General features: G+C 56.5%; 1 protein-coding gene across 1 annotated transcript; it reads right to left on the bottom strand.

Moving 5' to 3' along the window:
• Window positions 1–2,752: 2,752 nt before the first annotated feature.
• Window positions 2,753–11,135, bottom strand: mrpl2 (mitochondrial ribosomal protein L2). Its single transcript, XM_078208932.1, has 4 exons — window positions 9,842–11,135; window positions 5,894–6,035; window positions 3,301–3,416; window positions 2,753–2,897 (listed from the first exon to the last, which is right to left on the bottom strand). Exons 1-4 carry the CDS (start codon window positions 10,143–10,145, stop codon window positions 2,779–2,781), a joined length of 681 nt encoding a protein of 226 aa, XP_078065058.1. The 5' UTR covers window positions 10,146–11,135; the 3' UTR covers window positions 2,753–2,778.
• Between the last annotated feature and the right edge of the window lie 1,164 nt (window positions 11,136–12,299).

The following is a 12,299-nucleotide window of genomic DNA, read 5'->3' as shown; positions in this document are numbered from 1 at the left end:
TTTGTTTGTTAATGAGAGGGATTTGTATTTCTCTGAACAGCTTTCCATTCAAATCGTGTTTTATTGGCTTTGTTCATTGCTGAGTTAACCTGCTGAATGAGTTTGAGAAATAAAGTGTTATTTGTTGATTTTACAGAGAGAGTCTGGGAGGTTATTTTGATTTAACCAGTAGGAATTGTTGAAGGGCAGATCGTACCGCTTCACACATTCACTTTAACAGATTATAAAGCCAGTGGTTAAGTGTTTCCCAGAGAGGGAATCAACCTCCCCTGACAGGGACTGGGAACGTCCGACATGTGGAGTTTTTTCAAGGAGCAGCTACTGCGAGTCTGTGATAGGTATGTCCCTGTCAGGCAAGGAGGAATTGGTAGGGCTAGGGAACCGTGGTGCACCAAAAAAGTTTCTTTGTTGGTTAAAAAGAAAAAGGAGGCTTATGTTCGGATGAGACGTGAGCACTCGGGTAGTGCACTAGAAAGCTTTAGATTGGCTAAGAGGGAGTTGAAGAGCGAGCTTAGAAGGGCTAAAAGGGGACATGAGAAGACTTTGGCGGATAGGGTTAAAGAGAATCCTAAGGCGTTCTATAGGTATGTCAAGAACAGAAGGTTGGTTAGGGCAAGTTTAGGGCCAGTTATAGATGGCAGAGGGAAGTTATGTGTGGAACCGGAGGAGATTGGTGAAGCATTGAACCAATATTTCTCTTCGGTGTTCACGCAAGGGGACATGAATATAGCTGAGGAGGACACTGGGTTGCAAGGGAGTAGAATAGACAGTATTACAGTTGATAAGGAGGATGTGCAGGATATTCTGGAGGGTCTGAAAATAGATAAATCCCCTGGTCCGGATGGGATTTATCCAAGGATTCTCTGGGAGGCAAGAGAAGTGATTGCAGAGCCTCTGGCTCTGATCTTCAGGTCGTCGTTGGCCTCTGGTATAGTACCAGAAGATTGGAGGTTAGCGAATGTTGTCCCATTGTTTAAGAAGGGGAACAGAGACTTCCCCGGGAATTATAGACCGGTGAGTCTCACTTCTGTTGTTGGCAAGATGTTGGAAAAAAATTATAAGGGATAGGATTTATAGTTATTTGGAGAGTAATGAATTGATAGGTGATAGTCAGCATGGTTTTGTGGCAGGTAGGTCGTGCCTTACTAACCTTATTGAGTTTTTTGAGAAAGTGACCAAGGAGGTGGATGGGGGCAAGGCAGTGGACGTGGTATATATGGATTTTAGTAAGGCGTTTGATAAGGTTCACCATGGTAGGCTTCTGCAGAAAATGCAGATGTATGGGATTGGGGGTGATCTAGGAAATTGGATCAGGAATTGGCTAGTGGATAGGAAACAGAGGGTGGTGGTTGATAGTAAATATTCATCATGGAGTGCGGTTACAAGTGGTGTACCTCAGGGATCTGTTTTGGGGCCACTGCTGTTTGTAATATTTATTAATGATCTGGATGAGGGTATAGTTGGGTGGATTAGCAAATTTGCTGATGACACCAAAGTCGGTGGTGTGGTAGACAGTGAGGAAGGGTGTCGTAGTTTGCAGGAAGACTTAGACAGGTTGCAAAGTTGGGCCGAGAGGTGGCGGATGGAGTTTAATGCGGAGAAGTGTGAGGTAATTCACTTTGGTAGGAATAACAGATGTGTTGAGTATAGGGCTAACGGGAGGACTTTGAATAGTGTGGAGGAGCAGAGGGATCTAGGTGTATGTGTGCATAGATCCCTGAAAGTTGGGAATCAAGTAGATAAGGTTGTTAAGAAGGCATATGGTGTCTTGGCGTTTATTGGTAGGGGGATTGAATTTAGGAGTCGTAGCGTTATGTTGCAACTGTACACAACTCTGGTGCGGCCGCACTTGGAGTACTGTGTGCAGTTCTGGTCCCCACATTACAGGAAGGATGTGGAGGCTTTGGAGAGGGTGCAGAGGAGGTTTACCAGGATGTTGCCTGGTATGGAGGGGAGATCCTATGAGGAGAGGCTGAGGGATTTGGGATTGTTTTCGCTGGAAAGGCGGCGGCTAAGAGGGGATCTTATTGAAACATATAAGATGATTAGAGGTTTAGATAGGGTGGATAGTGATAGCCTTTTTCCTCTGATGGAGAAATCCAGCACGAGGGGGCATGGCTTTAAATTGAGGGGGGGTAGTTATAGAACCGATGTCAGGGGTAGGTTCTTTACCCAGAGGGTGGTGAGGGATTGGAATGCCCTGCCAGCATCAGTAGTAAATGCGCCTAGTTTGGGGGCGTTTAAGAGATCCGTAGATAGGTTCATGGACGAAAAGAAATTGGTTTAGGTTGGAGGGTCACAGTTTTTTTTTAACTGGTCGGTGCAACATCGTGGGCCGAAGGGCCTGTTCTGCGCTGTAATGTTCTATGTTATAACAGCAGACATACACGCCTCTCTGTACCCCAACGGACTGACTGGATGGGAGGGGAACAGGAGGATGTCGGAGCAGGGGAGGTGTGGATGGTGAGATTGGGGCGGGGGGATTCAGGAATCCATCGAATCTCCATAGTGCAAAAGGCAGCCATTCGGCCCATCGAGTCTGCACCGACCACAATCCCACCCAGGCCCTATCCCCGTAACCCCACATATTTACCCTGCCAATCCCCCTGACACGAAGGAGCAATTTATCATGGCCAATCAACCTAACCCGCACATCTTTGGAGTGTGGGAGGAAACCGGAGCACCCGGAGGAAACCCACGCAGATACGGGGAGAAGATCTGTCGGAGCAGAGAGAGACGCACCGTGGGAATCCCTGGCTCGGGGTCGTTCTGCTGGGTTTACTGACCTGCTGCTCGGATGTAGCGAGCTCCTGCTCTGGGCTGCAGCTCCAGGTTATTGAGCAGCGTTCCGATGGGAAGAGCTCCCAGTGGGTACGCATCGCCCTCATTGGCAGAAACTGGAAAGAAATTGGAAGATTGTCCCAGAATTCTACAAAACATCCGTCACGACAAAAACTATTCTCAATTCTATTAAACCCTCTCACAACTAATCGATCAAAGCCCCACACTTCCCTCCTCAGGGGGCAGTGGGAGGTCGGCTGCCAGCCCCGACAGCGATAGGCACAAACCGGAGAAATCCATTGCAAACCCAGGGCTGACTCGGGGGGAAAGTCGGTCTGTGAATTAACCCGACACGGGACCCAGGGCGTCCACAGCTGGGCTGTAACACGGCCCCCACTGCCGTGGAGGTGACACCCACGGGAATTCTGGAACCCCTCTCGCACCCAGGGCCAGCCCTACACAGTCACACAGCCCGCTGGGGCCAATCCCAGCCAGCTGGGGTCAGAGTCAGGCCCCCACCTGCCATTCGGCCAATCTGTCCAGACGTCTTCACAATATCTCCAGCTTCCATGTTCTCTGTGGCGATTATCCAGCGCTTGCGGCTACCACCGGCGAGCAGAGCGATATCAGCAGATCTAACAGGAAACATCACCGTTACAGCACATTGCAGAGCCAGACAGACTGCCCCAGACACAACATCCCACAGCCAGACTGCCCCAGACACAACATCCCACAGCCAGACAGACTGCCCCAGACACAACATCCCACAGCCAGACAGACTGCCCCAGACACAACATCCCACAGACAGACAGACTGCCCCAGACACAACATCCCACAGCCAGACAGACTGCCCCAGACACAACATCCCACAGCCAGACAGACTGCCCCAGACACAACATCCCACAGCCAGACAGACTGCCCCAGACACAACATCCCACAGCCAGACAGACTGCCCCAGACACAACATCCCACAGCCAGACTGCCCCAGACACAACATCCCACAGCCAGACAGACTGCCCCAGACACAACATCCCACAGCCAGACTGCCCCAGACACAACATCCCACAGCCAGACAGACTGCCCCAGACACAACATCCCACAGCCAGACAGACTGCCCCAGACACAACATCCCACAGCCAGACAGACTGCCCCAGACACAACATCCCACAGCCAGACAGACTGCCCCAGACACAACATCCCACAGCCAGACAGACTGCCCCAGACACAACATCCCACAGCCAGACAGACTGCCCCAGACACAACATCCCACAGCCAGACAGACTGCCCCAGACACAACATCCCACAGCCGGACAGACTGCCCCAGACACATCTCAGAGCCGGACAGACTGCCCCAGACACAACATCCCACAGCCAGACTGCCCCAGACACAACATCCCACAGCCAGACAGACTGCCCCAGACACAACATCCCACAGCCAGACAGACTGCCCCAGACACAACATCCCACAGCCAGACAGACTGCCCCAGACACAACATCCCACAGCCAGACAGACTGCCCCAGACGCAACATCCCACAGCCAGACAGACTGCCCCAGAAACAACATCCCACAGCCAGACAGACTGCCCCAGACACAACATCCCACAGCCAGACAGACTGCCCCAGACACATCTCAGAGCCAGACAGACTGCCCCAGACACAACATCCCACAGCCAGACAGACTGCCCCAGACACAACATCCCACAGCCAGACAGACTGCCCCAGACACAACATCCCACAGCCAGACAGACTGCCCCAGACACAACATCCCACAGCCAAACAGACTGCCCCAGACACAACATCCCACAGCCAGACTGCCCCAGACACAACATCCCACAGCCAGACAGACTGCCCCAGACACAACATCCCACAGCCAGACAGACTGCCCCAGACACAAATCCCACAGCCAAACAGGCTGCCCCAGACACAACATCCCACAGCCAGACTGCCGCAGACACAACATCCCACAGCCAGACAGACTGCCCCAGACACAACATCCCACAGCCAGACAGACTGCCCCAGACACAAATCCCACAGCCAGACAGACTGCCCCAGACACAAATCCCACAGCCAAACAGACTGCCCCAGACACAACATCCCACAGCCAGACTGCCCCAGACACAACATCCCACAGCCAGACAGACTGCCCCAGACACAACATCCCACAGCCAGACAGACTGCCCCAGACACAAATCCCACAGCCAAACAGGCTGCCCCAGACACAACATCCCACAGCCAGACAGACTGCCCCAGACACAAATCCCACAGCCAAACAGACTGCCCCAGACACAACATCCCAGACCCAGCCAGACTGCCCCAGACACAACATCCCACAGCCAGACAGACTGCCCCAGACACAACATCCCACAGCCAGACAGACTGCCCCAGACACAACATCCCACAGCCAGACAGACTGCCCCAGACACAACATCCCACAGCCAGACAGACTGCCCCAGACACAACATCCCACAGCCAGACAGACTGCCCCAGACACAACATCCCACAGCCAGACAGACTGCCCCAGACACAAATCCCACAGCCAAACAGGCTGCCCCAGACACAACATCCCACAGCCAGACAGACTGCCCCAGACACAAATCCCACAGCCAAACAGACTGCCCCAGACACAACATCCCAGACCCAGCCAGACTACCCAGACAGAATATCCCAGACTGTCCCAGACAGAGTCAGGCTGTTCCAGACAGAATATCCCATACTGAGCCAGACTGTTCCTGTCCCAGACAGAATATCCCAGGCAGAGCCAGACTGACTCTTAGAGGGCCGAAGGGCCTGTTTCCTGTGCTGCACTGACCCTATCCCAGACAGAAGCTGGCTGTCCCAGACAGAATATCCCAGACTGAGGCTGGCTGTCCCAGACAGAATATGACAGACTGAAGCAGGACATTCGTGAACCAGGTAGGTTTTTCCGACAATGGCTTTTCATGGTCATCAGTAGGTTCTCAATTCCAGATGTTTATTGAGATTGAATTTGGATGGGGATTGCCAGAGCTTTAGCCTGGGTTCCCAGTGCAGTGACCGCTCCAGGATACCACGCCTGCCCATTCTGCCACCCTTTCGCCAGTCTGGTGAAGAGATTGCCGGATTGGTTTCTAACCTGCAGGGATCATAGCGAACCTCAACCACTTTCTCCTCAAAGGGCTTTGCTTCCTTTCCTGGCTCATAGTACAGTCGCTGGAAGTCGATCATACGATATCTCTGCTTGTGGCCGCCTCCAATCCCGTGAACTTTAATTTTTCCTGGAGGTAACATGAAGGCAAAGTGGGGTAAATGCAGACGGGAATACCACCTGCTACTGCACAGGAGAAGGCACTTTCCTGAGCCCGGAATATCGATTCCCCATCCCACCAGAAACAACTAACACGCACTCCCACACACCAGGATACGGGACCAGGACACACCAAACACAACCCCAACCTCCACCTTTCACTAACACCCTGCCCAGACAGACCCTCTGACAGTGCGGCTCCCCCTCAGCACTGACCCTCTGACAGAGCGGCACTCCCTCAGCACTGACCCTCTGACAGTGCGGCACTCCCTCAACACTGACCCACTGACAGTGCGGCACTCCCTCAACACTGACCCACTGACAGTGCGGCACTCCCTCAGCACTGACCCTCTGACAGAGCGGCACTCCCTCAGCACTGACCCTCTGACAGTGCGGCACTCCCTCAACACTGACCCACTGACAGTGCGGCACTCCCTCAGTACTGACCCTCTGACAGTGCGGCTCCCCCTCAGTACTGACCCTCTGACAGTGCGGCACTCCCTCAGTACTGACCCTCTGACAGTGCGGCACTCCCTCAGTACTGACCCCCTGACAGTGCAGCACTCCCTCAGTACTGACCCTCTGACAGTGCGGCACTCCCTCAGCACTGACCCTCTGACAGTGCGGCACTCCCTCAGTACTGATCCTCTGACAGTGCGGCACTCCCTCAGTACTGACCCTCTGACAGTGCGGCACTCCCTCAGTACTGACCCTCTGACAGTGCGGCACTCCCTCAGTACTGACCCTCTGACAGTGCAGCACTCCCTCAGTACTGACCCTCTGACAGTGCGGCACTCCCTCAGCACTGACCCTCTGACAGTGCGGCACTCCCTCAGTACTGACCCTCTGACAGTGCGGCACTCCCTCAGTACTGATCCTCTGACAGTGCAGCACTCCCTCAGTACTGACCCTCTGACAGTGCGGCACTCCCTCAGTACTGATCCTCTGACAGTGCGGCACTCCCTCAGCACTGACCCTCTGACAGTGCGGCACTCCCTCAGTACTGACCCTCTGACAGTGCGGCACTCCCTCAGTACTGATCCTCTGACAGTGCAGCACTCCCTCAGTACTGACCCTCTGACAGTGCGGCACTCCCTCAGTACTGACCCACTGACAGTGCAGCACTCCCTCAGCACTGACCCTCTGACAGTGCGGCACTCCCTCAGTACTGACCCTCTGACAGTGCGGCACTCCCTCAGTACTGACCCTCTGACAGTGCGGCACTCCCTCAGCACTGACCCTCTGACAGTGCGGCACTCCCTCAACACTGACCCACTGACAGTGCAGCACTCCCTCAGCACTGACCCTCTGACAGTGCGGCACTCCCTCAGTACTGACCCTCTGACAGTGCGGCACTCCCTCAGTACTGACCCTCTGACAGTGCAGCACTCCCTCAGCACTGACCCTCTGACAGTGCGGCACTCCCTCAGTACTGACCCTCTGACAGTGCGGCACTCCCTCAGTACTGACCCTCTGACAGTGCAGCACTCCCTCAGCACTGACCCTCTGACAGTGCGGCACTCCCTCAGTACTGACCCTCTGACAGTGCGGCACTCCCTCAGTACTGACCCTCTGACAGTGCAGCACTCCCTCAGTACTGACCCTCTGACAGTGTGGCACTCCCTCAGTACTGACCCTCTGACAGTGCAGCACTCCCGCAGTACTGACTCTCTGACAGTGCGGCACTCCCTCAGCACTGACCCTCTGATAGTGCGGCACTCCCTCAGTACTGACCCTCTGACAGAGCGGCACTCCCTCAGCACTGACCCTCTGACAGAGCGGCACTCGCTCAGTACTGACTCTCTGACAGTGCGGCACTCCCTCAGTACTGACCCTCTGACAGTGTGGCACTCCCTCAGTACTGACCCTCTGACAGTGCAGCACTCCCGCAGTACTGACTCTCTGACAGTGCGGCACTCCCTCAGCACTGACCCTCTGATAGTGCGGCACTCCCTCAGTACTGACCCTCTGACAGAGCGGCACTCCCTCAGCACTGACCCTCTGACAGAGCGGCACTCGCTCAGTACTGACTCTCTGACAGTGCGGCACTCGCTCAGTACTGACCCTCTGACAGTGCGGCACTCCCTCAGTACTGACCCTCTGACAGTGCGGCACTCCCTCAGTACTGACCCTCTGACAGTGCAGCACTCCCTCAGCACTGACCCTCTGACAGTGCAGCACTCCCTCAGCACTGACCCTCTGACAGTGCGGCACTCCCTCAGTACTGACCCTCTGACAGTGCGGCACTCCCTCAGTACTGACCCGCTGACAGTGCGGCACTCCCTCAGCACTGACCCTCTGACAGTGCAGCACTCCCTCAGTACTGACCCTCTGACAGTGCGGCACTCCCTCAGCACTGACCCTCTGACAGTGCAGCACTCCCTCAGTACTGACCCTCTGACAGTGCGGCACTCCCTCAGTACTGACCCTCTGACAGTGCGGCACTCCCTCAGTACTGACCCTCTGACAGTGCGGCACTCCCTCAGTACTGACCCTCTGACAGTGCAGCACTCCCTCAGCACTGACCCTCTGCCAGTGCGGCACTCCCTCAGTACTGACCCTCTGACCGTGCAGCACTCTCTCAGTACTGACCCTCTGACAGTGCAGCACTCCCTCAGTACTGACCCTCTGAGAGAACCAGAGGATGTGGCCTGTGCTGTTGGGGGAAATTCTAATTAATCTGCAGAGAGAATATTTCAGTGAGTGGTCAGTCTGTAGAGCCAGCTCCTTAGGAAGGTGGTGGAAATTTAAGCAGTTTCTTCCAAAGAAAATCACCTGGTGTCTGCAACTGATAAATAATTTGAGATCGAAGTTCCACATTTCCTCTGCCCTCTGAATCAAGAAACATCAGACTGAACAATCTGCTTCCAATTGTCACCTTCTGTCCCACTGGCCTCTCCCCACAGGGAATTACTTTCTCTTGCCGCATCCTGTCAATAGTCTGGGTGAGGAACTCTGCAAACCTCCATGCAGCAGAAAGCACAGCATTAAACAGCTGCTGAATTCTGAGGTACAGAGGGATCTGGGTGCTCGAGTGCACCTGTCACAATAAGTTAGTATTCGGAAACAGCAAGTAATCAGGAAGGCGAATGGAATGCTGTCCTTTATTACGAGAGGAATTGAACATAAAGATAAGGGTGTTGATGCTTCAGTTATACAGGGCATTGGCGAGACCACATCTCTAACACCGCGTGCAGTCTTAGTCTCCTTCGTTAGGGAAGGATGGAAATACATTGCAGGCGGTTCAGAGGAGGTTTACTGGATTGATCCCTGGAGTGAGTGAGTTGTCTGATGAGGAAAGGTTGGACAGGCTGGACTTGTTTCCACTGGAGTTTAGAAGAGTGAGGGGTGACCCGAGTGAAGGATATAAAATCCTGAATGGTATTGACCAGGTGGATGTGGAAAGGATGGTTCATCTTGTGGGTGAGTCCAGAACTGTTTTAAAATTCAGAATCACCCTTTTAGGACAGAGATGTGGAGAATGTATTTCTGTGGCTGGGTTGTGGGAGTCTGAAACACTCAGTCTCACAATGCGATGGAGGCAGGTCACTGAATATTTATTAAGCTGGAGGTAATATTCTGTATATATTCCTGCTCGGTAAGAGAATCACAGGAAATTAAAAATACAATCAGCTCAGCAGTGATCTCAGTGAAGAGTCGAGCAGGTTCAGGGGGCCGAATGGCCTACTCCTGTTCCAGTCTGTATGCAGCCTGCCTCTGTTCTTTCAGCCTGTAACCCCAGTCTGTGGTATTGGGTGAGGGGAAAGCTGGATGTACCTGTGTGGTCACGGCCCCCAGTCTTCCTCACACCAATCGGCCGCACTGTGTACTTGCTTCTGTCCAGCCAGTTGCGTTTGTTGTTGTTGGTGCAGATGGAGGTGTGGATCCCACAGCCTGGGCTCCGGGCAAGGGGCAGGGAGGTGAGGGTGACATCTCGGACTGCCAGTGAGGAGAGGAGACGGGGCTGAATGCTGCCACTTACAGCCTGAGACAGCAGCCAGTGCGATCGCTGCCGACACGGGGCAGTGACAGCAGATACAGTGAGGGCTGCAAAGCCACGGGCAAGGACTGCCACTGCCATGGCAGGGAGTGTGTGTGTGGGGGCAGCGACGGTTAGAGGAGGGATGGTGATGGGGCAGTGAATAGGGGGGTGGTTGGGGGGCAGTTAGGGGGGTGGTTGGGCGGGGGGGTGGTTGGGTGGTGGTTGGGGGGGGGTGGTTGGGGGGGTGGTTGGGGGGGGGGGGTTAGGGCGGTGGTTGGGCGGGGGGGTGGTTGGGCGGGGGGGTGGTTGGGCGGGGGGGTGGTTGGGCGGGGGGGTGGTTGGGCGGGGGGGTGGTTGGGGGGGGCGGTTAGGGGGGGGGAGTTAGGGCGGTGGTTGGGGGGATGGTTACGAGGGGTGGTTGGGGGGGGGGGGGGGGAGTTAGGGCGGTGGTTGGGGGGATGGTTACGAGGAGTGGTTAGGACGGGTGGTTACGGAAGATGAAGGGGTTTTGGGGTGAGTGGTGGTGCTGGAGGTGATTAAAGAGGGCATTGGAGAGCTGCAGGGGGTGAGCACGATGCAGATTGCAACGGCGGCTGAGAGAGAGAGACAGGAGGTGATGGGGGGGTGAGGGGAGTATCTGGGGGGGGTGAGGGGAGTATCTGGGGGGGGTGAGGGGAGTATCTGGGGGGGGGTGAGTGGAGTATCTCGGGGATGAGGGGGTTGGTGCAGATGGCGTTGGAGGGATTAGGGGAGTATTGTGGGGTGTTCTGGGGGTAATTGGGGGTGTTCTGGGGGTAATTGGGGGTGTTCTGGGGGTAATTGGGGGTGTTCTGGGGGTAATTGGGGGTGTTCTGGGGGTAATTGGGGCTGTTCTGGGGGTAATTGGGGCTGTTCAGGGGGTATTGGGGGTGTTTAGGGGGTATTGGGGGTGTTTAGGGGGGTATTTGGGTGTTTAGGGGGTATTGGGGGTGTTCTGGGGGGTATTGGGGGTGTTCTGGGGGGTATTGGGGGTGTTCTGGGGGGTATTGGGGGTGTTCTGGGGGGTATTGGGCCACTGGGGGTTGCCGCGATCCGACTGTAGTTGTGGCTGTGACAGAAACAGAGAAACACTCAGAAACCCAGACACACAGCGGCCTCCAAACAGCAATCACCCTCGCCCACCTCCCCTCGCCCCCCTCCCCAGCTCACCCCTCCCTTTCCCCCTACCTCCCCCACTCACCCCTCCCCTTCCCCTCGCCCCACCTCCCCCTCGCCCCCTCCCCAGCTCACCCCTCCCCTTCCCCCTACCTCCCCCGCTCACCCCTCCCCTTCCCCCTCTCCCCACCTCCCCCACTCACCCCTCCCCTTCCCCCTCTCCCCACCTCTCCCCACCTCACCCCTCCCCTTCCCCCTCTCCCCACCTCCCCGCTCACCCCTCCCCTTCCCCTTCCCCCTCTCCCCCCTCCCCTTCCCCACCTCCCCGCTCACCCCTCCCCCCCCCTCCCCTTCCCCCTCGCCCCCTCCCCAGCTCACCCCTCCCCTTCCCCCTCCCTCCCCCGCTCACCCCTCCCCTTCCCCCTACCTCCCCCGCTCACCCCTCCCCTTCCCCCCACCTCCCCAGCTCACCCCTCCCCTTCCCCCTCCCTCCCCCGCTCACCCCTCCCCTTCCCCCTACCTCCCCAGCTCACCCCTCCCCTTCCCCCCACCTCCCCAGCTCACCCCTCCCCTTCCCCCTACCTCCCCCGCTCACCCCTCCCCCCCCCCCCGCTCACCCCTCCCCTTCCCCCTCTCCCCACCTCCCCCCCCGCTCACCCCTCCCCTTCCCCCTCTCCCCCGCTCACCCCTTCCCTTCCCCCTACCTCCCCCGCTCACCCCTTCCCTTCACTTCACCCTCGCCCCACCTCCCCGCTCACCCCTCCCCTTCCCCCTCTCCCCACCTCACCCCTCCCTTCCCCCCCTCCCCAGCTCACCCCTCCCCTTCCCCCTCTCCCCACCTCCCCCGCTCACCCCTCCCCCAACCTCCCCGCTCACCCCTCCCCTTCCCTCTCCTCCCTACCTCCCCCGCTCACCCCTCCCCTTCCCCGTCTCCCGCCCTCCCTTTCCCCTACTCTCCACACCCCCCACACCCCCCCCCACACTCTCCCACCCCCTCACACTTCCCTCCCCCCACACTCTTCCCTCCCCTTTGCCCCCACACTCCCCTCCCTTTTACCACCCCCTCCCCTCCCCCCTTTTAGACCCCTCCCCTACCCCACTCCTTTTACCCCCACCCCC

Source organism: Mustelus asterias, unplaced genomic scaffold (assembly GCF_964213995.1).
Source record: "Mustelus asterias unplaced genomic scaffold, sMusAst1.hap1.1 HAP1_SCAFFOLD_4834, whole genome shotgun sequence".
In the NCBI taxonomy this organism is placed as follows: Eukaryota; Metazoa; Chordata; class Chondrichthyes; order Carcharhiniformes; family Triakidae; genus Mustelus; species Mustelus asterias.
This window is presented reverse-complemented; position numbering and strand designations above follow the sequence as displayed.

Excerpts from the sequence above, each read along its gene's own strand:
- mrpl2 (XM_078208932.1), bottom strand. The coding sequence starts at position 10,145 with ATGGCAGTGGCAGTCCTTGCCCGTGGCTTTGCAGCCCTCACTGTATCT. Across the intron at positions 6,036-9,841 it reads TGGGGGCCGTGACCACACAG|GAAAAATTAAAGTTCACGGG; the intron begins GTACATCCAGCT and ends TGTTACCTCCAG. Across the intron at positions 2,898-3,300 it reads ACAGATTGGCCGAATGGCAG|TTTCTGCCAATGAGGGCGAT; the intron begins GTGGGGGCCTGA and ends ATTTCTTTCCAG.